Raw genomic sequence first — 27,678 nt, forward strand, 5'->3', positions numbered from 1 at the left:
TGTCCGTGCTATGGTATTAATACAAGAATATTAGAATACTAATACTCATGCTGGTTTCCACTCATAGTGATGTGCCCCTTTCTCAGTCTTCCCAGGGTCTTCGCCATTAGCATGCGGCCTATCATACGAATGAGCGCCAAAGTAATCCATCTCCGCTTCCATGAACTGGGTGGGCAACATCGTACCACCTGCATACTTGACATATTCCAAGCTGGCACTCAAACTCGGCACATAATTGTCCCATTCCATCGCCTTCAGCACGACATTCTTCAGCGGCTGGAAGTTTTCGTGAAGAACAGAAGACACTTCATCAATGAGCTTTATGTTCATGATGGGTTGTTCCTGGGCATTGTCGGAATGAAAAACTGGTTCCAGCATGTCGGCAATGTGCCCCGCTTGGATAATACATCCAGCGCGCCAGATGCGGATGCAAGTGCCGAGATCAATGTCCCAGCTCTCGTCCTTGCTAGCGCGTGCGATGAGTTCGAGTCCCTGACAAAAGCTGCAGAGAAACGAAGCGTAGACCGCACGCCGCAAGTCCTCGAGGAATGCTTTCTTAATGTTCTGCGTTGCCTCCTGTGGGACTGGAATGTTGTCTAGAATCTTGAGATTCTCTGCCACGCGTAGTCGTTGATCTCGATTACCGCTGGCTACACGGAGAAAATGACCCGTTGCTATTGTCGGGGCAGCAACGTGCCGAAGAGCTGCTTCTGAGACTGTCCAATACCCCGTGCCTTCAGAGTTGTCGTCGTCTTGTACGACCTTATCCAGCACATCGTCGAGAACGAAGCCAGCAGTACCTGCACCTTCGCCCTTCTTGTCACCGCTAGGAGTTTTCCTTGTCCGGCAAATCTCGCTACCTATCTGTACCAAGTACGTGTCTCGCAGCTCGCCAGTAGAGTCCCATTTCTTGAAAACTTCACCAATCTCATCGTACGGCATCCTCAAAGACTTGTGCATAATTGACCAAGCTTCACTGATCGTGGAGAGCATGCCATTTTCGATGCCGTTGTGGACCATTTTAACCTGGATGAAAATTAGCTAACGATGCAATGGGATGCGAAGGTGCTTACAAAATGCCCGGCGCCCCTTGGTCCAATATATGCAACACAAGGCTTTTCGCTCTTGGGATCCTTTGCCGCAAACTTCTCTAGCAGTGGCAGCACTTTCTCAATTGCCTCCTTGTTGCCGCCTGGCGACATGCTCGGGCCTCTTCGAGCACTTTGATATCCGCCACTAACACCCATGCCTACCCAATGCACATTTTCGCTTGCTAGTGCCTTCTGGCGTCGTTCTGTGTTGCGATAGTGCTCATTCCCGCCATCCAAGATGATGTCGCCTTCTGTAAGGTAGTCCCAAATCTTTTCCATGACGCTATCGGCCGGCTTTCCATGCGTGATGCTGAAGATGTACACGGCGGGCTTGTCGCCTTTCATTGAATTTGCAAAGTCATGTATGTCACGGAACCCTTCGATCTTGCCCTTCAAGAGCTTCTCCTTTTCCTGCGCCTCTTTTGCCATGTTTATTGCTTGGGAGACATTCTCATTAGAAATGTCCCACAGCGAAACATCTAGACCTTGCTCAGCAAATCCAAGCGACATCATTGTGCCCATGTTACCAGCACCGACGATGCCGATACGTTTGTAGGTTTGATTTTGATTAAATGCCATGATTATGGAGGTTGTAGCAGTATGATTTTTTAGCTAACATGTGGCGAGTGAAAACTATCGTAATAGCAATAGTTTACTAGAGGTTGAGTCTTAGAAAATAAATCTTATGAAAGTAGCGGGGAATTTTGACACTATCTTTGACCCAAATATCAGTTTACGTCAGTATTTACTAGGAAGCGTTCGTTGTTGCGTTGCGGCAATGACGACAGTATTACGCCGCCGTGGATACGTTTAAGGAGCTAAAATCGCATCCTAGATTTAGCACAGGAACGTCTTCAGTCTATTTCGACAAAAACCGCGTCCATTTTCTCCCACTGACTGAAAACTCAACCATCCATTTGCTCCCAATGTACATACCGACATGGTGGAATCAATAATCCAGCTTAAATGCTCTTGCAATGTCCGTTGATACCCAATTGACCTCCTGAATATGCTGCTAATGTCTCTAGACCTATTCATGGGGCAAGAAGGGGCACGAATCTCTTGCTGCAAGGCTCTGTGCCAAGGTTCCCGGGACTGACTTCAAGATCGACGACAGTAAGGAATATGCTGAAGTATAAATTGCCCGCCTCTCCCGCCAGACCAAGAAGCTCACGGGCATGCAGATGTGGATGGGGACATACCCAACGACTCCGTCTTATGTGCTCTCTTCCGGCGAGAATCTACAAGACTTGCTCAATGCCAACAAAGAGAAGCTCATCGGTAAAACAGTCTTGGAAAAGTATGGCGCTGATTTGCCATTCCTATCTAAGATTCTGTCCGTCGCAAAGGCGTTGCCGCTCCAGCTTCACCCAAACAAAGAACTTGCGTCGCAGTTGAACAAGCAGAACCCAGAAAAGTTCAGCGATCCAAACCATAAGCCCGAGATTGCTGTTGCTCTATCAGATTTTGAGCTTTTTGTCGGTTTCAAGCCGCTCAAGGTCATCAGTGACCTCTTTCGGCTCGATATCCTCAAGCGCTTTCTTCCAGATGGCTTCAAGAGAGATAGGTTCAGTGATGCCAATCTGCGACTCATTTGTAGCTCCTTACTCAAAGCACCGGAGAGTGTTGTTGAAGAGGTGGTTCGGGATCTCCAGTCACTTTCAAAAGAGCAGCTAGGACAACAAGCGTACATGCTAGATTTGCTGCCAAGGTTACGGGAGCAATACACCAGCGCCGACAACGGGATCTTGCTGGCGCTGCTGTGCATGAACTTCATGAAGCTCAAGGCAGGAGAAGCGGTGTATGTCCCGCAGGATAGCGTTCACGCATACCTATCTGGTGACATTGTGGAGTGCATGGCGCGCAGTGACAATGTACTCAACACTGGCTTCTGTCCTGCAGCTGATCGGGATTCGGTCGATGTCTTTACAGACACTCTTTCGTTTTCGCCACACGAGGCTGACGCAGCGATTCTGGCTACCAAAGAGAGCGAAAAGGGCAGTGGAAAGACGATTGTCTACGCTGCAGAGTTTAGCGTTCTGTGTACTTCACTGAAAGCGGGAGAAGCCGAGAAAGTAAAGGAGATTGAAGGGCCCAGCATCTTATGGGTAACGAGCGGTGCCGGATCATTGATTGCAAACTCGGAAGAAAAAGATCTACAAGAAGGAGGTATCTTTTTCATTGCTCAGGGGGTGCCGGTAGAGTTTACGGCGAATGACAAGGAGGCATTGGTGGCGTATCGTGCCTATGCGGAATAGACTGAGACCGGAACGCGTATCGGACAACCAACGTGCTACTGATGCGCTGAGTGAAGAATAGCGGAATACAATGTCTCTAGAGCAGTTTCGCTAGGTTGTCGAATGCTAGTTGAAATCGCAAATATCAATGACATCATGCATATTCTTACCTCCAACCCTAGTACAAAACAGCTGATACGCCACTGCCCGTTCATTCAGTGCATTTTAGAGAGTATTCTACGTACTAACCTCAGTTCTTTCTCAGATCAACTCATTGAGCAATGGCCCAAACGCAAACCCAATCGCTACCACCTCTATCCATCGCAACCTCCTCCTTGAATCCATTCCCTGCGGCCACAGAAGCTCCGCACGATCTCAGCTCAAAACTCCACGCCATCACCCACGCAGGATTCCGTGCAATTGAATTAGCCTTTGCAGACTTTCTATCTTATGTTGAGCAGCACTTTGGTCGCAAGGTCGACCCTCAGGCCTGGGACGATCTAAGCACTGCGGCAAGGGCACTGCGGCAAGAATGTAAGACGTTGCAGTTGGAGATCATGATGCTTCAACCATTCAGTAACTTTGAAGGCTGGGATCCAGAGTCGGAAGAAGGGAGAAGCAAGCGGGAAAATGCGTTTGCGAGAGCAAAGGGATGGATTCGACTTATGCAGGATCTAGGAACTGATATGTTGCAGGTATGACTTTTGCAGGCGATATATGGCTTGATAATATCTTGAGTCTAACGAGCTTTGGGATGTAGGTCGGTTCCACAGATGCTCCAAACATCAAGAAGGACAAGGCATTTCTGGCGGCAGATCTCGCCCGACTAGCAGACATGCTAGCAGAGCACAATATGCGCCTAGCCTACGAGAACTGGTGCTGGGCCACATTCGCGACAAACTGGCGTGACGTCTACGACCTCGTCGTTGCCGTAGACCGGCCAAACATAGGGCTCTGTTTGGACACATTCCAGTCATCCGGTGGTGAGTGGGGCGATCCAACAACAGCATCCGGCCACCGAGAAGATGTGCCGAAGCACGAGCTGGAAGATCGATTTCAGGACAGCATGCAGCAGCTGGGGGCGACGTTACCCAAGGAGAAGATCTACTTGCTGCAGGTGTCGGATGCTTACAAGCCGCCGCAGCCGCTAGATGCGAGTCTGGACGGAAGTGGATTGAGGCCGAGGGGAAGATGGAGCGGTGCGTTTAGACCGATGCCCGGGAAGCAGGGCGGGTATTTGCCTGTTTTGGAAGTAGCGAAGGCGGTGAAGCGCACTGGGTTCCGAGGTTGGTTCAGTATTGAGATATTTGATGGTGGCCCGGCGGGCAAAGACAGGGAGCTGGGAAATCTGGACGATCAGGCTAAGGAGATTATGGAATTAAGCCAGGCATTTTTGACGAAGGCGATGGAAGAATGCGACTATGTAGTCTAAGCCCTGGAATGTTGCAATGGCAATTATACAGCAGAGACTCCATAGTACAAACTTCTCTTGCAATCTCATTTAACACTTTGTGGACTCTCGTTTGATTTCCTCTATGTCCAGCGTACATTCATGCCAAGGGTACTCTTCTAATATTTCTATAGTGCACATCTGAGTCAAGGAACATGGAGCTGTCCACTATCCGTTCACGACAACTCCACCATTCGGGTGCAAGCTCTGGCCAGAGATAAAACTGCTGTCTTGGCTAGCCAGGAACACAAAACAGGTCGCAACCTCACTCGGCTGACCAGCACGGCCCATTGGGGTCTGATGGAACCCTTTTTGAGTTTCTTTGGTCATGGTAGCAGGAATAAGCGGAGTCCAGACTATTGGATGTGTATCAGCAGCTTGATCGAAAATGGTTGAAGCTGTGCGCATACCTGGACCTGGGCAGACACAATTGACACGAATACCTTCGCCGGCTACCTGATTCGACAGAGCCCGCGTGAATGAGACGATGGCTCCCTGGGAAATCTGTTAGCTTCAACTGTGAGGCTGAGGTGATTGCGAACTTCAGTACCTTTGTGGATGTGTAATCGAGCAGATCAGGGCGCCCGACATAAGCGTTGATGGAGGCATTGTTGATGATGGTATCGCCAGACTTTAGATGAGGCAAGACGTATTTAGAGAGGTAGAATACTGGGTTGATGTTTGTTGCAAAAGTATCTTCCCAAGTATGTCTGCGATAAATCAGTCACTTATCACATTCTACATGAAATGATGGACTTACTCGGTCAGATCCTTGATCTTCTCAACTTGAATCTGGGTACCAGCATTGTTGACCAGAATATTCACACCACCAAGCTTGTCCAACGCAGTATCAATGATCTTCTTACAGTTTTCTTTCTCCTTAATGTCAGTCGCGAGCAAATAGCACTTGCGGCCATGCTCTTCCACCCGCTTCTTTGTCTCCTGGGCGTCTTCCTCTTCGTCGGGAAGTTCGACAATCAACGAGTCGGCTCCCTCCATGGCAAAGAGGATGGCAATAGCACGGCCGATGCCAGAGTCCCCACCGGTGATGATTGCCTTTTTGCCCTCTAGCTTTCCAGCGGCTTTGTACTTCTGATAGTCACCATCCTCTGTCGGTAGCTGGGTAGATACAGGCTTCGGATCCTGCATGTCTTTCTGTTTTCCAGGTCTCTCCTGATTATGGGGAGGGATTTGATGACCTATGGCAAGTTAAAGGGTGGTCTACAGATACTAACCTATACTGGTCCTTGTAAGTTGCACTTACCTTTTTCAAACTGACTTTCAGCCATTTGCAGTATTTCAGTCGAGGTTCGATATGAGTTTAAATAAGAATGCGGCGTTAATTGACTAAATTGAGAGATGAGAGATGGAATTCAATTGAGCGAGGAGGGTGTTTGCAATATGCTCTATATGGCCTGCAGCTAATACTTCGGTTTTATAGGCGCCTTAATGCCGTCGATGTTCTTGGGTGTCCCACGGCCGTCACATCACCCTGACGTCAGCGATGACCGAGCATTATTTTCCGCTTCAAAGAGAATTGCAAACGTGAGCCACGTAAATGGCAGCAATTAAATGAGTGGATGTTACCACTTCTAGGACCGAGTAAACTTTCCGTTAATCCAACCAAACCCACTTCCAGATGCCTATATTGTACAACATTTCAAGTTCATGCTGAGCGTGGGAGGTATAGAGAAAGGTAGACTTCTGGATGCGACGAAGACGAAATGTTGCGAACCCAGCCAATGGGCACGTCGTTTGAAGCTTTCTTCAACTGCATACACAGCGCAGGAACCCCACAGGTACCAAATGTTGCGCGTTCTCGTCCTAGAACTAAGACAGGTCATCATGTCTGTGTTGGATATCAACCATCTTCTCTGTTACCTCAGCAAGCTCAGGCTATTTGCAGGACTTCTTCTTCGACTGTAGCAGAAGATGGCGCATCTGCTCCATCTTCATTGTTACCGCCTCCAACATCGAAGGCAAGGACTCGCGATCAGGGGGGCGCGGTAGTTTGTGTAGCAGAATGGTCGATAGCTGGGATCTATAGCTCCGAATTCCAAATTTTTGAGATAGAATTGGTCTATATTGCGCGTAGAATCATTCCATGAAGCTGATGATGTTGACCTGAATGCTCACCAATTTGCATGCCACGAACGTCAACGCCACCAAAAAATTTCAAATTTGGCTCAGGCCCTTCGTGTGGGTGACCCATTTTGGGTTAGCGCCTTTGCGTCCCACTGAAGGGCCTGAGAGCCTGAGGTAAGAATTAAGTCTCCAGCCTGGTCACGTTACTTGGACTAGTCCTCGAGCAAATAGCCTGAGGATCCTATCAATGACGCTTGCTGACTGTTCGATGATTTGAATGTGTTTTTCACGATTTTGGAAAATCTCACTTTTGCATATTCTTCAATAACAACACGAGGACTTATTGTATTTGCCCTCAAATTCACTGGGCTGTGCAGCAAGGTATACTTTATCTGGAAATTGAAGCTTTTTCCACTCCCGATGCTTGTGTCTTGTGAAAAACCCTGATATGTTAGAAACCAGACCGCGTCAGAATCGTCAACCAACCACTGTTCCCACGCTTAAGGCTAAAGGGGCATGGAGAGTGCCTAGAGAAATACTACCCAAGGTCAGTGAAACGTCTACAAATACCATATAAAGCTTTCCTATGTCGGGATTGACGCGTCCGTAGTATCATTGGGCACGCGATGTAGTCACATCTCCTATGCCGTCCGAATCGCCTCCGCTATGAAGTAGCTGTCAACCTTGGAGGCAGTCTCGTCGTATATGGCGGCGCCGGGAGAGTAGAAAAGGTCCTCTAATGAAAGTGGAACCTCGCGGTGCAGCATCGACTTCCTCAATCCACCTGGGGGAATGTCGGCGCCTCTGAAAACTTTCCCCGTTGTCACAGAGCGCATTTCTGCATGGTTTGAAATGAGCTAGTACTTGACACATTCCCGGCTTCCCGATAGTCGAAATTGTCGTAGTCAACACAGGCGTCCAGAAGCTGGCCATATCGACGGACCGTCCCCTACGCACGGTTAGTCGATGTCCATTCCGAGAGAGGGTGAGGATGCCTTTGCTTGTTCTGCCACAGTTTGGAGATGCCTATAGACTCCCTTATAGCCTTCACAAACCCCAAACTGGTGAAGAAGATCGAGGACACGTCGTTTGACGCCATTGTAATGTAGAAAGGCACCAAATACGCAGGGAAACTTGTTGCTTCCTTCCGAGGCTCGAGAATAACAGAGAATCGATGTGATTATTGCAATCCTGTGGTTGAATTTGGAAGGATCTTGTGGCGGTCGATCTTTCCTCTCTATCTTGGGATTGCCAGGGGCGCAAAACATAAACTAACAATCTAATCCCCCTTCAACTAACTAACGACATATCCTTCACTGACTAAGAATGTATGGTAACATGCCCGGCCAATGGCAGGCAAGCAGGATAGTACTACAGCGAGAGAGTTCCCACGTGGTCACCCACCGTAATTATAAATTAGTACTAGTTATCCCATCTCTAACCTGCTTGAGTACGGCAGAGCGGACGGGATGCCCTATATTCAGGTTGATATGGCCGTATGCAGTAGTAATTGAAACTTTTCACTATCAACCTAGCAATCTGCAAAATTCAACAAAACAAAAACAAAAACATACAGCAATGGGAGTTCCCACGTGGTCACCCACCGTAGTACTATTCCATCTCTAACCTGCTTGAGTACGGCAGAGCGGACGGGATGCCCTATATTCAGGTTGATGTGGCCGTATGTATCATTAAATAAAACTTTAAACTATAAATATAGTTATTCTACTTGGGAATTGAGTCACCCATGGTTAGCACATGCGACGTTCCCCGAACTCTTCATCACAGGAGATCGACATTTAAATTCAAGCACTGCTGGGGCCATTTGAACATAATTAAAGATCGGACTACATGGTATGAAACGATTGTGCGATGGTGTTCCTTTGATCCTATCTCCCAGATGACGACTTCGTCACTACCACCTACCCGTATCATCAATCCCGGGCCACAGCCACGGCGTTGGAAATGAGAACGTGTTTCTCTCATTTGCGTCTTTCTGTTTGGTTAGTTGTTTACTGGTTTAAGAGAGATTCGCCGTCTCTTCCTCAAACTAAACCGTTGCAGGACCGAATCCATCTGACCCCCACCACGCATTTCTCCAATTCCAACTTCTAAGACATTCCAATTCCGGTCTGTTAAGGCGTCCTCCAACCCGAACACGTTGCTGTCGTTTCTCCACGGTCCGACCGCGGTGGTCCGGACCCCTCTCTGTTGCTGGCTTTCCACCGCATGCGACTATGTATAGGGACCGCTTGGGAAAAAGGAAGATTTTTCACAAAATTGCAAGCCAGAAAGCAGCAGATGTCAAATTTCTTTGAGGGTTGGGGGATGTCGTACAGGAGCAACGGGCAGAGGTTTCGCCGCAGGACCAGGGACGTGACCGAGCGCGAGGTTCAGGACAGGAGTCAGGACACTGAGCCTTGTGTGTTCTGGCTTTGGGTGACAATGGCATCGAGGAAGAGGAACGGATGGTATAAGCAGAGCCGGTGGTCGAGATAGAGGTAAGGAACGGGAACTGGAGAGACCAAACGAGGTACGGTAACTTCTGGTATGATATGCTGTCGAAGTGTCGACGCACTCCAGGAATGTCGCATACAATGATCGCAGCACGATACAATGGGACATTCTGAAACCACGACAATTACCTGTACCAATACATCCACAACACCAAAACATGATCCTCATGTAGTTATATAACCGATATTTAATAATGTCCGAATCGCGAATATAAATTGGATAATTCGAACTTCAACGAATAAGCGCCGGGTAGAGTTGTGCACAGAAACGGAAATTGTACGTTTCACCCGCTCCTTCCCTACAGCCAACCAGCCGCCTCGAAACAAGTGACTTGACTCCCTGACTTCGTTCCCTTCAAGTCTCAACTCCTTGTGCCAACGCCCAATCTCTCCAAATCCTCCATCCGGCTGTTGGCATCCTTTCTTCCATTGTTTCTCGCTCGTTTTCTTCACTCGTTTCAAGTCTATACATCCCTTCCTTTCTCTTCCCAATTGAAGTCGAGCAAAGGCGAGTTATCATTCACTCTGACTCCCCTACCGTACGGACTGATCGGATGTCCGGAGCAGGGAATTATTCCGCCGCCTTCATTTGCACCACCACTGACCTCAGTTAAGAGGCACCATCTTCAAGCATCGGACTAGACGCCACGCATTCATTATAGAGCATCCTCTCTTTTAGCCCTGCCTCAATTCTTCCCTCGCTCTTTCATCCGGACATTCTTGACACCAACTTCAAGAAATCCCTTTGTGCGATCAGTGGGTGTGGGTGTGTGGGTGTGGATCTGGCTGTCTCCTTGCTCCGAGATCTTTGTTGTGTGCTCACTCCTTTGCACACATTGACTCAACCCTCATCTCCGTCCGGGCTTTGGGCTCACAGGGTCTCGCTGGCTTCAACACATCGTCGCCTCTTTGGATTCCAGATCTGGCCGTTTCGTTGTCTTCAAAACGGCGCCCATCCACGGTCGTTTCCTTACCTGGAATCATCCCACTGATTCAGTCGTTGTTGCGCCCTAGTCGCACCCTCTGCCTGTAAGATCTGTCGATTTGATAAAGGCTTGCTAAACCCTCCGTGAGGAACCTCTTATCCTTCAGGTGAGTGTCCCCTTATCCCTTTGCTCGATTCACGGGGTGTGTTTGCAGCGTGAATGGTTTCGAGCACATACCCTCAAACAAACTCATTTCTGGAGCATGATAACCTCCACCTCTCTCCAATTTGGGTACAGGTCATGTTTGTTTTGCTTTCTTTAACATTCTGCGCAGTAGCATCATCACATCTATCATCAGCACCGGTTCCCTGACCGCTCACTTCTCTTTACATCCAAACATCACAACCCAACTTTTTCCATTCCTTAACCCTCCCAATCACTCTAGCAACTTCACACCCTCATTTCAAAACTGCTATATAGCTTTACATTAGATACCCTCCTCATGCTAACTATCCTTAAGCCATCCTCATTCCGTGATCTGCGATTCACGGCCGGACGAACACTCCTTAGCTCTTGTATCCTTCCTAGATTCAACGAATCCGGTTCCGGTAACCTCCTGTAACCATGCGTGTTGCCATCATTCTTCTTGCTGGCCTGATGGGCATGGCTGCTGCCAGCCCCGCCATGGAGCGCGCCGTCGTCACTCAGTGGGATGTGGTGGTCGTTACTACGACTGTCGTTGCTGGCCAGGAATCCACTCCCGAGCCCATTCCCGAATCCACTCAGAAGGGGAAGGAGGATGAAGAGCCTTGGATTTGGCCTGGAAAAGGTCGCGAGGGCGGAAGGATTCAACCAGAACCTGTTCCTGAGCCGAAACCGGAGGAACCCGTGGACACACCTGCTGCCGCGCCAGAAGTCCCTAGATATCAGCGCCATGTGATTGATCATCACAACGTCCATCGCCGCAATCATTCCGTTGCCGACATCCACTGGGACCAGGGCCTCGCCGACACCGCACTGAAGACCGCTAAGACCTGCGTTTATGCCCACGACGTGTAAGTTTACTTTCAGTAGCCATAAGTAAACAAACCAACCAACCAATACTAATGTCTCCTAGTGAGATGGATGGCGGTGGCTACGGTCAGAACATCGCCGCTGGCGCCGAGGAGACCAACATCACCGCCATCCTCACGGAAATCTTCTATAACCACGAGATGATGAACTTCGAGAAGTGGTATGGCTGGGAGACACCCGGCGATATCAACGACCACGACGCGTTCATCGGCTGGGGCCACTTTACACAGATCGTCTGGGCCGATACCACGCACGTCGGCTGCGCCACGTACGATTGTCGATTCTCTGGCAAGGGGATCGCTGGTCTAGAGAACGTCAGCAAGGAGTGCTCGCCGTACTTCACCGTGTGCAACTACAAGACGTCTGGTAAGTCTTCTCTTTGATTTCCCCGTCCTCAAAGGCATACGCCTGTTGGCTGACACCACAAAACAGGCAACTTCCCCGGCCAGTTCAACAAGATGGTCAACCGCCCCCAGGGCCATCCTGTCGTGCACTGGGACTACAACTACTGATTCTTCCCCATCCGGGCAGGATAATCATACGTAGCCCCATACACCTTTCCCCCCACCCCTGCAGCACGAGCCGCCATGTATAGCATGTGTCGTTAGTGTTCGTTTCGCGTTGCATGGCCTACCCCTCATAGCGCTGCAGTGTACAGTTCTCCCATCCACTCACGCATGCTGTTCGATGTTTCCCTCGCATATTCACTTCGCGCCTAGCTCTGCTTTTTTGACTTACTCCCGCTGCGTGTTTCCTGTACCGAATCCTTGTTCCTTTCGTACTACCATCCACCATCTAACCATGCCGCCGTTTTCTGTTTTGACTACCCTCACACACTGTACCCTCCCTCGTTCTCTCTACATCCCCTTACATTACCCTGCACATGGCCATTAGACCTCCATGCGTGCGCCATCATCGAAAGACTTGCACCACCACCAATCTCGATATAGGCCTGCTTTATCTTCTTGTTTCTCGTGTTGTTGCTATAGTTGCAGATGAGCACCATACCAGACTGTGGATATTCGAGAATCGAAGCAAGAACTCTGCCGAAATAACCTCTTACCCTGACGTGATTTGAGTGATGTTTGCGTCCTGAATCGATCTCTCCCGGTCGTAGTCCCTAAGGGAAACCCAGTTGGGCTTGCGCGATTATCTATCAGCCTTCTAAGATCTCGAATATCGGAGGTGTAGCCTAGAAAGCTAGACTATGAATCCACATGGAAGAAACCCAGTCACGTGGCCCTTGCTCTTTAGGTTGTTTGCAGTATCGCTCCGTGACACATCTAGCCGCGGCGCCATCCACCTCTCGAGAAGCTTGTAGGCATACGAGTCCGAAACCTAACACCAATCCATCACCAAAATTACACTTGCGAAGCCGCTGGGTATGATATCTGTCTGACCATAAAATCGAGCGAAATTGAAATGGTTCGACAATTCTATCTAGCGGAGAGAACAGAATAATGAAGGCAGGTAAGGCAAGTTATCAGTCAAGGTGTGGAGTTGGGTTAGAGTTTCGGCTAGTTCCGATCGGCGTTCAGGAATAAGCAAGATGATGGAAGTAGCTAGGAGGAATAGATCTCACCATGAAAAGGGGTTACTACTATTCACTCAAGGTAATTTCAATAGGTCAAATGAATTGAATTTTTGTCAAGCTTATAAGAGATATTGATAGGCTGACTTTTGTAACTTACTTGCCTTTAACTACATGTATCGATTGAAGGGCGTGACAGTGGTGAACTTGCCATACCGGGACAGGACAGGAGGACTACGGCATCTCTCATCTAACAGGGCTGCACTAGTCATGTCTAGACGTAAACTCTCGTCAATAGACTATTCTGTGAGCAAACTGGTAAAATAACTCGAGATTGCCTATATGCGTGAATTACATGTCTATATTTCGTTACTACTGAGCGACGAGCATTATAAACTCGGTCCACTCATGATAATGTCCTCTCCATGCAATCGTCCCAATACGCCGATCAAAGCCACTTAAAAACGCCGAAAAGAAGTAAACATGCCATACTTCCGGGCAGATCAAATCCATACGGTACCAGTACCATCACTTCAACCTCTCCACCTCCTCCACCCCAACAACCCTACATCTCTTCCCCGCCGCCTCACACACCTCCACCCTCACTCCCCCCTCCACCTCCTTCCCCACCCTCTCCACAACCCAACAATCCCCCACCATAACATTCCGATTCGCCCAACACCTCCTCACCTCCCTCTGCACCCCCTCACCCTCCCCTACCACACTCAGCCTCCCCACCCCCTCCCGCGCCATCACCACCGCCTCCAACAACGACGCAAACAACCCCGGATGCTGCATCGCCTCCGCCTCGAACGCCAGCAGCGTGCGCTTCGCCAGCCGGTCGTACCGGTTGGATTGCTGCGCGTGGGTGGACGGCGCGGGGTCGTGCGTGGAGCCGCGGCGGGCGGACACGCGGGTCAGCAGCGCGGAGAGGCGGAAGAGGTTTTGCGCGGTCATGCCGTTAGCGGAGGGCTCGGCGGTATCCATACCGTCTTTAAGACGGAGGATGAGCTCGGAGGAGGGGGCGGTGGGGGTGCGGGTGAGGGAGGGGGGTTCGGTGAGGGAGGCGTGGCGGGAGGGAGAGGCGTCAGGGGCGTAGGTTGGGGAGGAAGGGGTGGGGGTGGAGGTGGTGGGAAAGGTGGACGTGAGGTAGGAGGGGTGGAAGAGGGAAGAGGGGTCGGGGGCGGAAGAGGGGGCAGAGGTGGCGAAGAAGCCTTCGTGGTGGGTGTCGTGGAAGAGGGAGATGTAGGTTTCTGGATCGATGTTAGCGGTCGGTTAGCATGGTTCGGTGGATAGCACATACCCATCAGGTCAGTCGCCCACTCAAGTATCCCGGCGTCGCCGGTCGTCTGGTGCAACTCGATCGATCCCCAGATCAAGTAAGTATAGTCCTCCGCGAATCCTTCCGCATCGCCTCGTCGTCCGTCGCCCCAGCTTCTATACAACCGACCGCTGTCGTCTACCAAAGATTGTTTGAGGACGTTCGTCGCCTTGATTGCTGCTTGCTGTAACTTCGCGGCCAAGTCTGGCACGGAATCGGAAGCATCAATGGCTCGCGATGCCCTCGCTAAGGCTCCGATCGCCAAACCATTCCATCCGGCTACGACCTTCTTGTCGACGTCCGGCCTTCCTCGTTCACTGCGATACACCCGTAATTTCTCCTTGCCCTCCGTGATCAATTTCTGTACTTCCTCTTCCGATACGCTAAACTCCTCTGCGAGCTTCGTCGCGGGGACCTTGACTGCCAAGACGTTCAGGTCGCGGAACTCTTCCTCGCTGTCGAATTCTTCTGGGATATTGCCCGCATCGACAACGCCAAAATGGCGTGCCAATATCTCCGCATCCCGGCTATCCTCTCCGAAAACCTTGTTCAGCTCCCATTTGCCCCATAGATAGAACGCTCCCTCCCGCTTCGCCTGTTCGGTGGGATGTGCTGCCGAGTCTGCGTCCTCCGCCGAGTAGAACGCTCCTGCGACGGCTTCCTCTTTCGCCACTAGCGGCCCCTCAAGCAGATACGCGGCCAACCCCTTGACCGCGTCGAGATATCTCGCCTCTTTTGTCAACACCCACGCATCCGTGTATGTTGACAACAGCAGCGCCTGATCATACAACATCTTCTCAAAATGTGGCACGTTCCAATCACGACTCACGCTGTATCGATGGAACCCTCCCTCCAACTGATCGCACAGCGCCGACAAACTCAACGCATCCAGTGTCTGCAGCGCCATAGCCCGCGCTCTGGTGACCCCAGCCTCGCCGACCAAATCTTGTACCGGCTCCGACCAGACACCCAGCCGTAGCAAGAACTGCAGATTGATCGGGGTGGGAAACTTCGGATTCGTGCCAAACCCGCCGAACGCATTGTCGAAGCGGCCCAAGAAGTGCTCATACGCCTCGTCCAGCAAATCGAGCTCAAGCATCTGCGCCGGATCGTCCTCGAACTCCACGAACTGCTCCGGCGGTGGCGCATGCGTCAGCGGCAGAAACTCAATCTTCTCCTGTCCCGACACCGTCTCCGTCGCAGACGCCCCGCTCGCGCTCCCCGTGTTCGTGTTTGTCGAATCTGATCGATCGCTCTTGTTCAGCGCCTGCAGATTGATGAACGACTCGCGCCGCCCCTCCCGCGAGATCATGCCCTCGGCCGCGAAGTCGCTCAGCTGCTTGACGATGTGCCGCGCCGTCGCTTCGCAGCCTGCGCGGTCGGCATCCCAGACGGTTTTGAGGTGCTGGAGGATCGCGACAAAGGTCGGCGGCGCCACCGCGCCGCTGGCGGCACCGGTGTTCCCGGTGTCGGTCGGATCGGGTCGCTGGAACTTGCCGGCGTGTCTCGCGGTGCCGGAGGGGGCGGATGTGCCGCTGCGACCGCCTGCGCCGGCCCGACGGGGAGGGAAATAAGTGCCCCCAAAGATCGGCGCAAGGCTGGGGGTGAGGAACACGTTGAGCGGCCAGCCTCCGGTCGCAGTGGTTGCTTGCACGTAGTTCATGTAGATGCGATCGAGGTCGGGGCGGTCGTCACGGTCGACGATAATAGGGATGAACGAGTCGTTGAGGATGTTGACGGTTGGGGGGTCGCTGAAGGTTTCGGCAGCCATGACATGGCACCCTGAATGGAAGAGATAGTCAGTAAAGGTACTATTGTCGAATTATTCGCCGGAGTGAGCACGTACAATGACATGACGCATATCCAATACTAAGGAACACAAGTCGTCCGCTTGTTCGCACCAGCTCCAATGTCTTCGCATCCCAAAGCTGCCATGCCACCAGATCATTCTTATGGCTCTGGATGTATTGACTATTGCTCTCCGCGGCGCGATTCGCCAACTTCAACCCTCCCTCCACATTTTCAGCGCCGTCATGGGCGCTCGCCATATTCGCTTGTTCCCCTCGCGGGGTAACTAGGTCGGGATTGAAGGCGCGGGTCGAGGCAACAACGGCGGAGGATGGGTTTCCAAGGTGATGTATGCGGAATAAAGAGCGAATGGTATTGGGTATCGAGCTTCGTGCCGTCGGATATCGACTTTGTTGAATTTCTGTGCGGACGAAAAGAATCGGCAGGATGAATTGCTTATTGCTGCAATGGGTCCGGGTCGGGACAGGGCTGAGGATTGCGCCACTCAGCGAATACTCTGAATAGAGCTGAAGAAGCAAGGTACCTCGACAAAGCAATCACCACGTGGATAGCTTTGGAGAGTACGGAGTAAAGGTATATGATCTCTGACAAATCCGTTCCTTGGAAGAAATTGTCCTCCTGTTCGAGTTCTTTGCTGTCAAACTCTCGCAGACTGTCCCTAGCTCTAGCTCCCCAAGCCAACGGTGATGAAGAGATTGGAGATATCCGTATCTAGAGACCTCTAGCGGTAGCTCCGACCAAGGTGGAGTAACGGCTAATTATTACGTGCACTGGAGACTCAATTGGGGTAATCAGAGCTAAGAAGCGGGGAGGATCAACCCGTGAAAATTTTAAGCACGCGGTAATAGTGTCTGTGGTTCCGTCGTGAACCTTCGTTGCTACACCAGAAGTTTCAAGCCTAAGGATCACCGACAATCACTAGAATAGCTGATAACGAGAAGGTCTTTTTTCGCAAATCGTCATGGAAAGACAAGGTTCTCTCATGCATATCGCTCAGAAACTCCGGGGCATTGGGGGATCATAGGGGGGAGTTTGATATCTCGCCCAGGGTCTGGTCGGTAGCAGCGAAAAATGCTCCCTAAATACCCCACTTTCTTTAAGTTCTTTGCACTCAAATGACTTGAAATCGGTTTTAAGCACGATGTCATTGGCTGTCGTCTGGGGGATACGACGTTTAGGTACATATCGTGCTGCAAAGTTTGATGGACTTCGTGCTTGCTTGATGTCATCACGACAGTGCACAACTCCTCCCTTTATCATTCCACCACCCAATTCGTCCTGGTGTGAAATTCTTTCAATATCTGTTGACCCGCTGTCTTAAAAAGAGTATCATAATCGTGATGGGCAAGGAATCCCGTCACTGGTTTCCTAATCCTCGGCACCATCTGCTGTTGCGGCGTCTTGCAGCCATTCGTGCTGCAGCAACTCTCATGCATCAGGTCTCTTCGCCAGATCCAAAGTGAGCATGACCTAGATGAGACCAAGGAATCGCATCCTATTTTCGCGTTCCTATCTATCCGTCTCTTCATCCACGGTAGCAGAAGCCACTCTTTCTTGGATGGATGGGTTGTCCGGAGTAAAACCCATGAGGAGTCAGTCATGATCCAACGAAATTCGTCAACACTGGGCTTCCCTTCCGAGTCGTAATATTTGGATCTGTATAGAGATCGCCGCAAAGGAGCTTTCGGCATTGGACCACGCAATTGTCGCATAATGCGTAGATGGCCCTGAAGACTATACCCTGGTTGGAGTGTGTCTGAAGGTTTGAATATGGGCCGACCCATTGCCAGTTCCCAAGCCTCAAAGGCAAAAGTCAGCATCGCCCTTCTCATGGAACTGTTCGGGTTACCAAGACACCAACGTTCTGGATATCAGCCTTATGATCCCATTTGGCGCCCAAAAGCACCTCCGGAGCGCGTTGCCAGTCCGGTGGGATGCAGTCCGCAGCGGGGGTATCAAAGAATCTCGCTAAAATACATGTCAATGGCTCTGTGAACGGGAGGTTAACCACTCACCGGATCCAAAGTTTCCCAACCTCACTGACACTGACTTCGGCTCCGTATCCTCCCGGACCAAAGCACATCGCTCAATCTCCTTGATGGATTGGCCGAGGGATGGAGGGCCTTTAACCTTCTCTAACATCCCAGGCAGATCATTCTCTACGACGAGCTTCGTCGAAATAGTCTCAATAACAGTCTCAATGAGGACATTCGATAGTTGTGATATCTACAACTAGCGTCCACATCAGTCAGCGAATTCCCCACTTCGATCACCTAGAAAACTGACCCCTCACGGATAACCTGTCCAGAATCATGAAGGAAGCTCAATGCAAGCAACATCTCCTTCACAATCCCTTTGAGGATCGGAAGCGGAATTTATGTCTTTCGAATCGCGTACGATACGTCACCAATGATTAACCCATACTGTTGAACACCAAGCATCTCTATTTCCCCGATCTGCCCTTGGTACTGGAAATGATCCCGCAAGTGGACAATGCGGTCGCTATCTGGCATCTATCCTTCCGGTTCAATTCAGTTGAGATGTTGCATGATCTTCACCTCACTGGACTTGGTCCACCCGGCAGAATGGTCGGTCGATAGGAACTTGAGTGCGACATGTCGGCCCTCCCTGGACAGTGCTAGTCAACCATGTCTTTCACTGAGCCGAAGGAATCCGCGGCATCAGATTTACTGGGTATCTCGGCCAAACCAGGCAGTGGAGACGAATCCCCATCCAAGGTTATCATCGACGTATCTCCTACCCTTGAACGCATCACCGATCCCACTGAGTGATCTGCTCCCGGCCGATATTTGGACAAGACCTTTCCGCCACCGAACTTAGAAGTAGAACCAATAACAGCTTTTCCACCAGTTCTAGGTAAAGGCGACCATCCCAGGTTGAGCTTTGTTAGTTTCCAGTCAATTTCTTAGTTGTTAAACATTTCGACAAAACGCGCCAGCTCCATGACGGGGCGCTCGTCCTCGTCACCTAGGTCGGTGACGCAGCCCTTTCTAAAGGAGGATTTGAGAGGGTGCATGTTTCTGGTCGAATTATGGTCAGATTATCAAAGGCGTGTTTGCGCCTGGTAGTGTGAGTTTTGTTGGTTTTTCGAGGAACATGTGAGTGGGAGGTTTCAGTGCGAGTTATCAGGGGTTTACAGAGACGGGTGCTGATGCTGAGATCCTTTCCTCGCACGAGGACACTATAGAGATGAAATATTCACGTGGTTTAAGCAAGTATATATACCACAGGCGTGTCAATTCCAATCTGATACGATCTTCATGTCAAAGTCGAGGCCTTCTCGGTTATTTGAAGACGTTGGCTGACTGTTTGGTAAACAACCTTCTATTTCTCCTGTCCTACACCCATTCCATGGGTCGTAAAAATGACTGAAGCTCTACTCTAGATTTGAACAAGCAGATGAAATCATACAAAGAGCGGATGCATCGGTATAATTTCTGTTGAATTCTAGCTGCTCGAGTCCTTTTGAGGGCCAGAGTCCTTTTAGAGGCAACCAAATATACTAAAGTGACCACAGAGCTTCATTGGACAAACTGATCAGTACTGACTTAGTAAAGTACCGCTATATTCATCTCCCACAATCACTCCGTCCGATGAAGGAGTTTTATCCCGCATACCTGTCCTACCTGGAACGCCAGCTGGAGAATAGGAAGGACCCAAACTCCGCGTAGCCAGATCTCAACTATGATCCGCTGGATACAGATATAAACAGACTAAGGGAAGCTTGGTGGTATTCGGACGTAAATGATATCAAGTTAATTCGCGGCTTATCGCGCGCTTCTTGCAAATATAGCACATATGCCATAATTACGAATAGTTCTTGCGTGATAAATCCATCCAAATCTAAGAAAGCGCTGGGACTTGTATGTCAAAAAGAATTGCCGCAAGCGGAGTTCGAAATCGTGGCCTTGTAAGTACGGATATTAGTTTACATAAACACTCGATGTACCTTTTGCAACCCGACACCAGTAAGTTGTATGTCCATCAAAACAACAAAAACTTGCCCCACCTTCTTGGGTACGCAAAGAAAGTCAACCATCTCGCAGGCCTCAGGTGTCTGTTCCGTAGGACTGGTATCATTTTTTCAGCTGTACTTGATCCGCATCAGTCGTTAAACCAACATGACCATTTCCACTGAGAGTTCAAGTTGCCAGGCGTAAATATATACTGCCTTTAAATGTGATAGGACACGCTCATAGTTAAACACAACACCCTATTATAGCTGGCGTGAATTAGTGTCCATTTGATTTGGAGTTCGATGGTGGAGGATCATGGATGTCGCGGTGGTTCAAGCATCGTCAGAGGCGATCACAAATCAAGCAAAAGGATAGTACTGGACGCGACGGTGACAAGATAGAGCACTTCACGACAACATGAAGGGAAGAACCGCAAATGGCCCAGATATAACGCGCCTCGGTGAGCATTAACTCAATATACAAATGCTAGACAACGACAGTATCAACGCTATGCATGATGTTCAAATATCGTCATCGTCATCATTGGCCCTCCTGCCCTGGCTATTCAACGTATCCAAGCTGATGTTATCCGCATCTTTTCGTCGGGATTCGCCACTCATGGCCATCGCCTGCCTCCCCGCGTCCGACTGCTCGAGGAACTCCCGCAATTTCTCCTTGCCGATCTCGAGGGCTTGCTGTGAAGCAGCGTTGGTCATGCGGATCATAGGGCCCCAGAGGTTGAGGGTGTAGGTAACGTATGCGCCGACTATGGAGAGGATTAGGAGGATGAACAGGGCAGGGTTTCGTAGCACTAGAGAAAGGTTAGCGGGTGAGTAGAGAATCATCTCGAAGAGCGACATACCAGCAACGATCTCGTTCCAACCCAGCGCCAGCAAAATCCCATAGAAATACAATGGCACCTGAGTAATCCCTCCAATGGCACTTCGCTTCGCCTCCACATACACTCCATCCGCCGTCTTCTTAAACCGCACCGTCAGATCTTGAATCTTCACATCGCTCAACACAGTCATCTCTTCCTCCAGACTCGTGCCTTCCTCCTCATCCACCCCGCCAATCGGAGCGAGGTCCTCTTCGTCCGCTGGCGTCATCGCCTGCGGTGCGTTCCCGATCCACTCTTCTAGCGGTGGCGGCGAGTTCGTCGCGAGCAGTTTAAAGCGCGCGAGTAGCGGGATGAGCGTAAGCGTCGACTCGCGGGCGCGGGTATACAGCCCTTCGATATCGTCCGTCGGCCGCCAGATGCGCGGTACGCCCTCGTCGTCGTACCGGAACTTGTCCTCGAAGTTTTCGCGCAGTTTCAAGAGTAGATTACCCTCCATCAGCTCTTCCTCGATCTTGTCCTGCAATACGCCCCACGATTTCCTTCGCAATCGCCACAGCCCGACCTCCACTTCTTCCGGGCTGGCGTCGAAACTCTTGGCGCGGTCGCTGAACCGGGACTCCGCGTGCGCGACGATGTCGACGAACGTCTTCCACACCCGATCCCACAAGTCCCGCTCATCCGCCGGCTTCTCACCCTCAGCCGGTGCGCCGGAGCCACCGCGTCCGGAGCCCAATTTATTGAACTCCAGCCCCACAGCTTCTCCAACTCGTGACTTAACCCATCGCTCGACCCGAGTCGCCAGTCGGCGCATCTCCTCGCCCCTGAGCCGCTTGCTAGCGTCGTCCAGCTCTTTTTTCAACAGCACCAGTTCCTCATCGAACGAACTCCAGTCAGCGCCCTCGATGGCCGTCGCCGTCGCGACGGACACGAACAATTCAAGCGCCGCTTGCTTCTTATTGTCAACGATCTCCGCAAAGTCATACACGCCGCCTTTCTTCTGATTGAGCTTGACTTCTTGGCTGACGCCCTCGCTAAAGCCGCGGATAGAGTCTCGATGCGCGGCGTCCAATTGTCCTTTTACCAACACTTTCAGGCGCGAGTCGATCTTGTCTTCCAACTCCACCGTCTTGCGCGCGAAGACGCCCTTGTGGTACCGGCTGGCCTTCTCGGTGAAGCTTGCGATGGTGGTGGCGCGGGCCTTGTTGATCCCCTTGCCCAGATCCGAGACGACGACAGGCGTCCCGACACGCGCTCCTTCGGCCTGTTTCCGTTCAAACGGCATGATCACCTCGTCGAACTCCTCGAGCACCTCGCGTGAAATCTCATCGCAGCGGAACTGCGCGAGTAACTCCTGCTGCGTGGGTAGGTCGAGATCCTTATTGCTGTTGATCTGATCCCATACGCTTTGCGCATATATCGGAAATCCGTCGGCGGGAATGCGTCGGTGGTACTGCGGTAATAGAATCGGTTCATCTTCGTTCTCCAGAAATTTAGGCTGGGATTTATTGGGATCCTTATAGCCCTCCTTGAATCGCTTTCCTAGCTTGTCGATCGAAGCTACGAAAGCATCGGGTTGGAGGATCTTGTGGGGCAGTGCGACGAAGGCGAAGTCGAAGTAGTCATCGATGGTAGAAATTTCGAGACCTGGTGGTTTGTTGATGGTTGACCATAATCGCGACAGGTCTTGTAGGAGGGTGTTTCGAAGGTTGGCAAGGGGTGTGTGTCCTAAATGGTCGCGGATGACGAAGAATAGCAGCGATCGGGGTATGGATCTGCCAGAGAGTTAGCAACAACCGTTTGAAAGGCACCGGGTACTCACTCTCTATCCTTAACAAACAACTGAAGATTGACTTCGAACACGGTCTTCAACAGCCCCATGTTTGCACCTTGATAAAGCCCGACCTGGTGTTCCCATATGTTGACAATCAGCACCTCGCTGGTAGCCAAAGCAAAAAGGGCGGCTTTCCGCTCAAAGTCTTGATCTTCGCCTCGTTCTCTACCATCGGTCCCTTCGACATCCATGACGAGGATATTCTCTGCCATGGATCGTTGGTTTGAGTTGTCCTTTGCACCATCTTTCTTATTCTTCGATAGCCAAATACCCTTCGTTGTCTGCTTCCGTTCCTCCTCTGACATCACCCCAAACTGGGTGCCAAACAAGTGGTTGAGCAACGTCGATTTGCCAGTCGATTGTGAACCAAAGACAGATATCAAATGGTAGTTGAATCCAGCTGGTATGATGTTTTCGATGGCAAGGTATGTTCCAAGTTTCGAGCTGGGGGACTCAATTAGCACAATCCGCCGTGTCCTCGCTTCGCGGCGATTACATACTTGAAAGTTTTGTCCTCGTCTATCACTTGGACGCCATGCTCGTACTGCTCCGGCGTCGCCGCCTCGTTGGATGCGAAATGGCCATTCATGATGACTGAGGGTGCCGACGGAGTAGGGACGGCACTTGGACGCCGTCCATTTCTGGCCGGGCTCGCCATGGTTCAAAAATTTGAACCTAGTTGGTACAGAGCACAAGTATCCGTAACTGTTCGATAATCTATGGTTGTGCCAAGCTGTGTAGTGGCTAGAAGGGGGTAAGATACAAGATGCGGTTGTCCAAATGTATGATGTTTGTGAACACCAATTCATAAACGAGTATTAGCAAAGTAGACGTGGATGTCCAGAAGATAAAGGGAATGGTCATAAAGGAAATCCAACTGCCTGATGTGTCGTTTCGGCCACAGCGGATGTTCTTACATCGAGCACATGCATCCTCCAGGATTCCAGGTCATCCGAGTCCAGAGTGTGATCATCAACATGTGGCTGGTAGTAGTTGACTGTGGCTGGTAGTAGTTGACTGTGGCTGGTGATGATGACACACCTGCAGACCGTTGCAGCCTGCCAGCCTCACGGCCTGACCTGGACGATCACGGATTCCTCAAGGTAAGCCAGAGTCCATTAACGTCACCTAATCTTCGCACTGCATTCAGAGTTAACCATATTTCATCATAAAACGACAGGTATCTGGCCTTGATATTCTAAAATGACATTCATTTTGGTGCATATTGATATAATAGCACCACACCTGTGAGTACTGTGTCGTAAAGCATCTTCAATTCCGTCCATGTACCTGATATTATCTCCAAGTCCATTTCATCTTGATCGATGCCGAGCGCGAGGCTCCTTTTATTCTCCTGCGTGTGAAAATGTTGTCAATTTTCGAGCATATATATTATCATTACTTTCGAGGTTCCTCAGAAATCATCACATTTTATGGCCTGCTACTGTCCCATCCGATGGCCTCTGTGGTCATGGACAGCGACTATTCCTAGACACAGATTCCAACGCACTCGCCATCATCGTTACCCGACACGAAGCAATACTCCGAATCGTCAACACAGAACTGGTTCCGCGGGCAGCTAACTCCATCAGACCCACCACAGGTCGTCCGAGGTTCGACACAGACAAACGACTGCGCGCACTGAGCACCACACGGGCTCCTGGGGTTCCTGACACAGTATTCGCCGGATCGACAGTTGGAGCTATCCTCTTGACAGTACCGATATACGGTAGGTGCCTCCGAACCACCAGAACTACCCCCTGAGGTGGGTGGTGTGGGTGGTTTGGGGATGCAGACCCCCTGGCATTGGCTTCCAGTGCAGCTATCCTGAATCGATTGACAGATTTTGTTGGAGTCGCAAGAATCATGGCCCGGTCCACAGGGCGGGAATGCGCTGTCGCTGGCCGTTGGACCTTCGCTGCCGCAGGTCTGGTGGGCTGTCAGTGCTGAAGTTTTGATGCTCACAAAGACCAGTGTTGACTTACATTCACTATGGGGAAAGGGCATCGATACTCGGCCTGCGCGTAACATTGGAGCTTAAGGGTGTTCTCGCACTGGCACTTAAGCGAGCCCTGTTGTTGGGGGCGTTAGCTTGCTCTTCACCCACACAAGATCGCTCCAGGACACAACGTACGCTAAGGGCCGAGCAGGCGCTGACGTTGCAGCGGTTATTACACGACTGCGACTGGCCGTCTCCAAGCAAAGAGTCGCCAATCTGGCCTCCGATATTTCCGCCCACAAGGCAACCGAGTCCTCCAAACACTTTGCATCCGATCATGGTGCCAACAGCGGTTCCCACGCTTTCTCCAAAAAGACCACCAATACTATCGTCGCCGTTGTTCCAGTTCCAACCACTGGTCCCCCAGGTATTGCCAATGTTGCCCCATCGGCTCCATCCACCCAACTGCCACCCCGATTGGGGTATGGGCTCAGGGAGAGCAAGAACAAGTGGCACCAGGCCAGAGACTGAAAGAGCCGTGGTCTTCATGATTTCAGGTATTGCAGATTTTGGAACTAGAACGAGGGACAGGTTTCCTGTCTCTCCGAAGTTGGGTTTCTCCCCTTTTCTTATACTGGCTGTACAAATGAAAGCATGGGTCTGCTCATCATAGGGGTAGGCTCGTTCTAGAGGTGCCCACCGTATTTCGGTAATTCCTAGAATACGGGGAAGTTCATTTCGATTAAGTATTTCTTATGCCAAAGAAGGGCAAGTCCACGGTGTGTTACGTTAGCTATATTATGGCTACGCAGGTGAGTCTATATCTCCGAGCATTGTCATTGGTTTCCGGCCTTCGATATACGACCAACTCTTTCTTACCCCCGTCTACCAACCAGCCTAACCGTACATGACCAAAGCTCTGGTTAGGGTTGCTGCAATACTGCCCTCCTCTGTACCTATGTAGATGTATTCTCATTCGGCGACACTGCTCGGTTAGTAAATGCGAAATACTAATTGGGACGAGGCACGACCTATTTTGGAGTCTGGGCCCTATAGCAATGTAGTTACTTGGGCGGCAGTTGGCCAAAGCGAAACCGGAATATTAACTAGCCAGTCGCCTGCAGTTCTGTAAATGTACGCAATAAATTAGATTAGGTCTAAACCGAGAAATCAATATATATTCACGAAAACGCACGGACGCCAGCATCAACAACATTCAAAGTCCAGTTCCGCTTCAATTACCCTATCATCAATGTCTGCGAAAATTTGGTCTCCTCACCTCAGTGGTGACGTCTGTGGATGCAGTTGAGTCTACTCAGTTATCGATTCAGCCACACGTTGGTCAATTGCTCGTTCATTTCCCGCGGCTTCAATAAACTTCAAACGTCTGATCTCACTGGGCGGCACTGGCTATACATCTCGCTATATGGTTTACATATTAAGGCGATGGAGCATGGTTCGCGACCAAATCCAGAGAGCTGGCACTGGGAAAGGTCGTCCCTATTTAACAACCGGTCAAGTGGTGGCCAGGAGGCGAAGCCTCCTGAGGGAGCGTTCCGATGTCAGCCGAAGAGTTTTGATGGTAGGATGGAATGCAATCCGTGCTAGAGCGATATGTGATCGCAGTGGGTGTTGGGCAGTTCGGTATACTGACCGTCTGCGAGCGTTTCATTTCTATGGAATGGGTGCTTGTCTGGTTTGAGCTCATGGAAGCAATCCCAATGGCTGAAGGTTCGTGATCTCAATATCTCAAATCAGAGCATCCGGGGTGGATGAATTTAACGGTTCTGAAGCATGCCTTTAAGTCGAGATGGCTTGATCGTAGCTCGTTACTGTCCCCACAGCAACTGCTTTATGCTGTTGATTAACCACAGCGGCTCCTTAAAGGAAAATTGGCTCAAATTATTGATACCTGACGTACATTGCACCTGTGGAATATGCAATTGAACTTTCTGTTCCAAGGCCAAATCCCCAAAGAATATCTGCATATCAAGTCTCTTTTCGATAGCGTTGGGGTAATAAGCGCATCACAATTGATTCCAGCGCATCAAATGCCTTGGATATCAATGCTCTCGAGTGGATTTCGTCGATTCGACATAGATGTGCATCTAAATTCAGGATAAGGGGCGCAGGCTTGTCCTCCAGCAACGTCTGCATTATATTTTGTAGGTCTTCCAAGGCTATTCGCACCGCGCCTTCTCGGTCATTTAGAGTGAGGTCAAAACCTTCCGGGACGTCCTTCTTTGTGGTGCTCATATGCCGTTTGAGGAGTGCATTCCAGGGAAGGATTCTGTCACCGCCTTGACGAACAGGGCAGTCTATGTCGTCTTTTCCCCTGTAAGCTATGCGAACCAAACTCATGCTCTGCTCCTCGTTCGGGAAAGTACAGAAAAATGTTTTGCGCTCGAGGCATGGCCATGATCCCAACATACCTAGGACGTAGAATTTGTCAAACCACAGGCCTCGCCAAAGGTGGTAGTGTCCATCGTAGGGTATTATATCATATCCGATCTCGAATTCGATGCTATGGACATCAGTGTAGAAACTAAGCCATTCCCGAAATGAGCCAGGCAGAAATGACCAACATTCGCCTGTCTCAAGGCAGGCCAGTAGATCGTCGCTGTAAGGGGCACCTGGTTCGCGGTATAGACTGGCCAGGTAAAGGTCGAAAGCGGTCCGGATATCGAGGAGAGGGGAGCACAAATGGTACTCCCTACCTCCATTCCGGCCGGAAATAGCCGTTAAGAGAGACGCTGGCACCTGAAGCACATCCGATGCTACACCAGGGTTTGATGAAGTCGCATCGCCACCTCTTCTCAACGGACGACTAATAGATTATTTCTTGAGGCTGTTCCACCATGCCGTCCGAAGCTCAAATTGATCGAGTGTCAAACTCTGCCGAAATTGACGAGGGAAATCCAGCGGATAACGGCATAAGACACCAGTATACAGCGTCCAGCCAACAAGTCTAATGAATGCCAAAGCACCTTGAATGCCTAGCCACACGGCAGCTCCTTGCGGGGAAATTTTTCTGACTTCACATACTGACA

The 27,678-nt window shown here is 50.6% G+C and overlaps 10 protein-coding genes across 10 annotated transcripts; 3 read left to right on the forward strand and 7 right to left on the reverse strand.

The window, feature by feature from the left end:
- P152DRAFT_460876 (6-phosphogluconate dehydrogenase C-terminal domain-like protein) lies at nt 1–1,717 on the reverse strand. The gene is made up of 2 exons (XM_033680009.1): nt 1,074–1,717; nt 1–1,026 (listed from the first exon to the last, which is right to left on the reverse strand). Exons 1-2 carry the CDS (start codon nt 1,668–1,670, stop codon nt 46–48), a joined length of 1,578 nt encoding a protein of 525 aa, XP_033531693.1. The 5' UTR covers nt 1,671–1,717; the 3' UTR covers nt 1–45.
- A 314-nt stretch (nt 1,718–2,031) lies between these two features.
- P152DRAFT_401942 (phosphomannose isomerase type I) lies at nt 2,032–3,349 on the forward strand (the record flags this gene model as incomplete). Its single annotated transcript, XM_033676632.1, has 3 exons — nt 2,032–2,070; nt 2,120–2,224; nt 2,276–3,349. The coding sequence occupies 3 exons, from the start codon at nt 2,032–2,034 to the stop codon at nt 3,347–3,349; spliced, it is 1,218 nt and encodes a 405-aa protein (XP_033531694.1).
- A 230-nt stretch (nt 3,350–3,579) lies between these two features.
- P152DRAFT_440674 (3-dehydroshikimate dehydratase) lies at nt 3,580–4,764 on the forward strand. The gene is made up of 2 exons (XM_033677674.1): nt 3,580–4,023; nt 4,089–4,764. Exons 1-2 carry the CDS (start codon nt 3,610–3,612, stop codon nt 4,758–4,760), a joined length of 1,086 nt encoding a protein of 361 aa, XP_033531695.1. The 5' UTR covers nt 3,580–3,609; the 3' UTR covers nt 4,761–4,764.
- An 89-nt stretch (nt 4,765–4,853) lies between these two features.
- Nucleotides 4,854–6,284, reverse strand: P152DRAFT_138913 (NAD(P)-binding protein). Its single transcript, XM_033673826.1, has 5 exons — nt 6,043–6,284; nt 5,539–5,977; nt 5,329–5,488; nt 5,189–5,273; nt 4,854–5,134 (listed from the first exon to the last, which is right to left on the reverse strand). The coding sequence occupies exons 1-5, from the start codon at nt 6,065–6,067 to the stop codon at nt 4,947–4,949; spliced, it is 897 nt and encodes a 298-aa protein (XP_033531696.1). The 5' UTR covers nt 6,068–6,284; the 3' UTR covers nt 4,854–4,946.
- Nucleotides 6,285–7,498: 1,214 nt separating this feature from the next.
- On the reverse strand, nt 7,499–8,287 carry P152DRAFT_138942 (uncharacterized protein). Its single transcript, XM_033673827.1, has 2 exons — nt 7,859–8,287; nt 7,499–7,812 (listed from the first exon to the last, which is right to left on the reverse strand). Exons 1-2 carry the CDS (start codon nt 8,129–8,131, stop codon nt 7,687–7,689), a joined length of 399 nt encoding a protein of 132 aa, XP_033531697.1. The 5' UTR covers nt 8,132–8,287; the 3' UTR covers nt 7,499–7,686.
- A 600-nt stretch (nt 8,288–8,887) lies between these two features.
- Nucleotides 8,888–9,629, reverse strand: P152DRAFT_138966 (uncharacterized protein). Its single transcript, XM_033673828.1, has one exon. The coding sequence runs from the start codon at nt 9,546–9,548 to the stop codon at nt 9,168–9,170; it is 381 nt and encodes a 126-aa protein (XP_033531698.1). The 5' UTR covers nt 9,549–9,629; the 3' UTR covers nt 8,888–9,167.
- Nucleotides 9,630–11,205: 1,576 nt separating this feature from the next.
- On the forward strand, nt 11,206–11,879 carry P152DRAFT_374524 (PR-1-like protein; the record flags this gene model as incomplete). The annotated part of the gene is made up of 3 exons (XM_033675584.1): nt 11,206–11,360; nt 11,423–11,745; nt 11,812–11,879. Coding segments are annotated over 3 exons (546 nt in total), but the record flags the coding sequence as incomplete, so codon positions are not given.
- A 1,559-nt stretch (nt 11,880–13,438) lies between these two features.
- P152DRAFT_451448 (uncharacterized protein) lies at nt 13,439–16,279 on the reverse strand (the record flags this gene model as incomplete). Its single annotated transcript, XM_033678228.1, has 3 exons — nt 13,439–14,163; nt 14,214–16,013; nt 16,078–16,279. 3 exons carry the CDS (start codon nt 16,277–16,279, stop codon nt 13,439–13,441), a joined length of 2,727 nt encoding a protein of 908 aa, XP_033531700.1.
- Nucleotides 16,280–20,538: 4,259 nt separating this feature from the next.
- P152DRAFT_402179 (root hair defective 3 GTP-binding protein) lies at nt 20,539–23,278 on the reverse strand (the record flags this gene model as incomplete). The annotated part of the gene is made up of 4 exons (XM_033676641.1): nt 20,539–20,828; nt 20,880–22,630; nt 22,678–23,133; nt 23,190–23,278. The coding sequence occupies 4 exons, from the start codon at nt 23,276–23,278 to the stop codon at nt 20,539–20,541; spliced, it is 2,586 nt and encodes an 861-aa protein (XP_033531701.1).
- Nucleotides 23,279–23,819: 541 nt separating this feature from the next.
- Nucleotides 23,820–24,842, reverse strand: P152DRAFT_139103 (uncharacterized protein). The gene has a single exon (XM_033673829.1). It carries the CDS (start codon nt 24,718–24,720, stop codon nt 24,178–24,180), a length of 543 nt encoding a protein of 180 aa, XP_033531702.1. The 5' UTR covers nt 24,721–24,842; the 3' UTR covers nt 23,820–24,177.
- Nucleotides 24,843–27,678: the final 2,836 nt, after the last annotated feature.

Source organism: Eremomyces bilateralis (genome assembly GCF_010015585.1).
Source record: "Eremomyces bilateralis CBS 781.70 unplaced genomic scaffold P152scaffold_20, whole genome shotgun sequence".
NCBI classification, from domain to species: Eukaryota; Fungi; Ascomycota; class Dothideomycetes; order Eremomycetales; family Eremomycetaceae; genus Eremomyces; species Eremomyces bilateralis.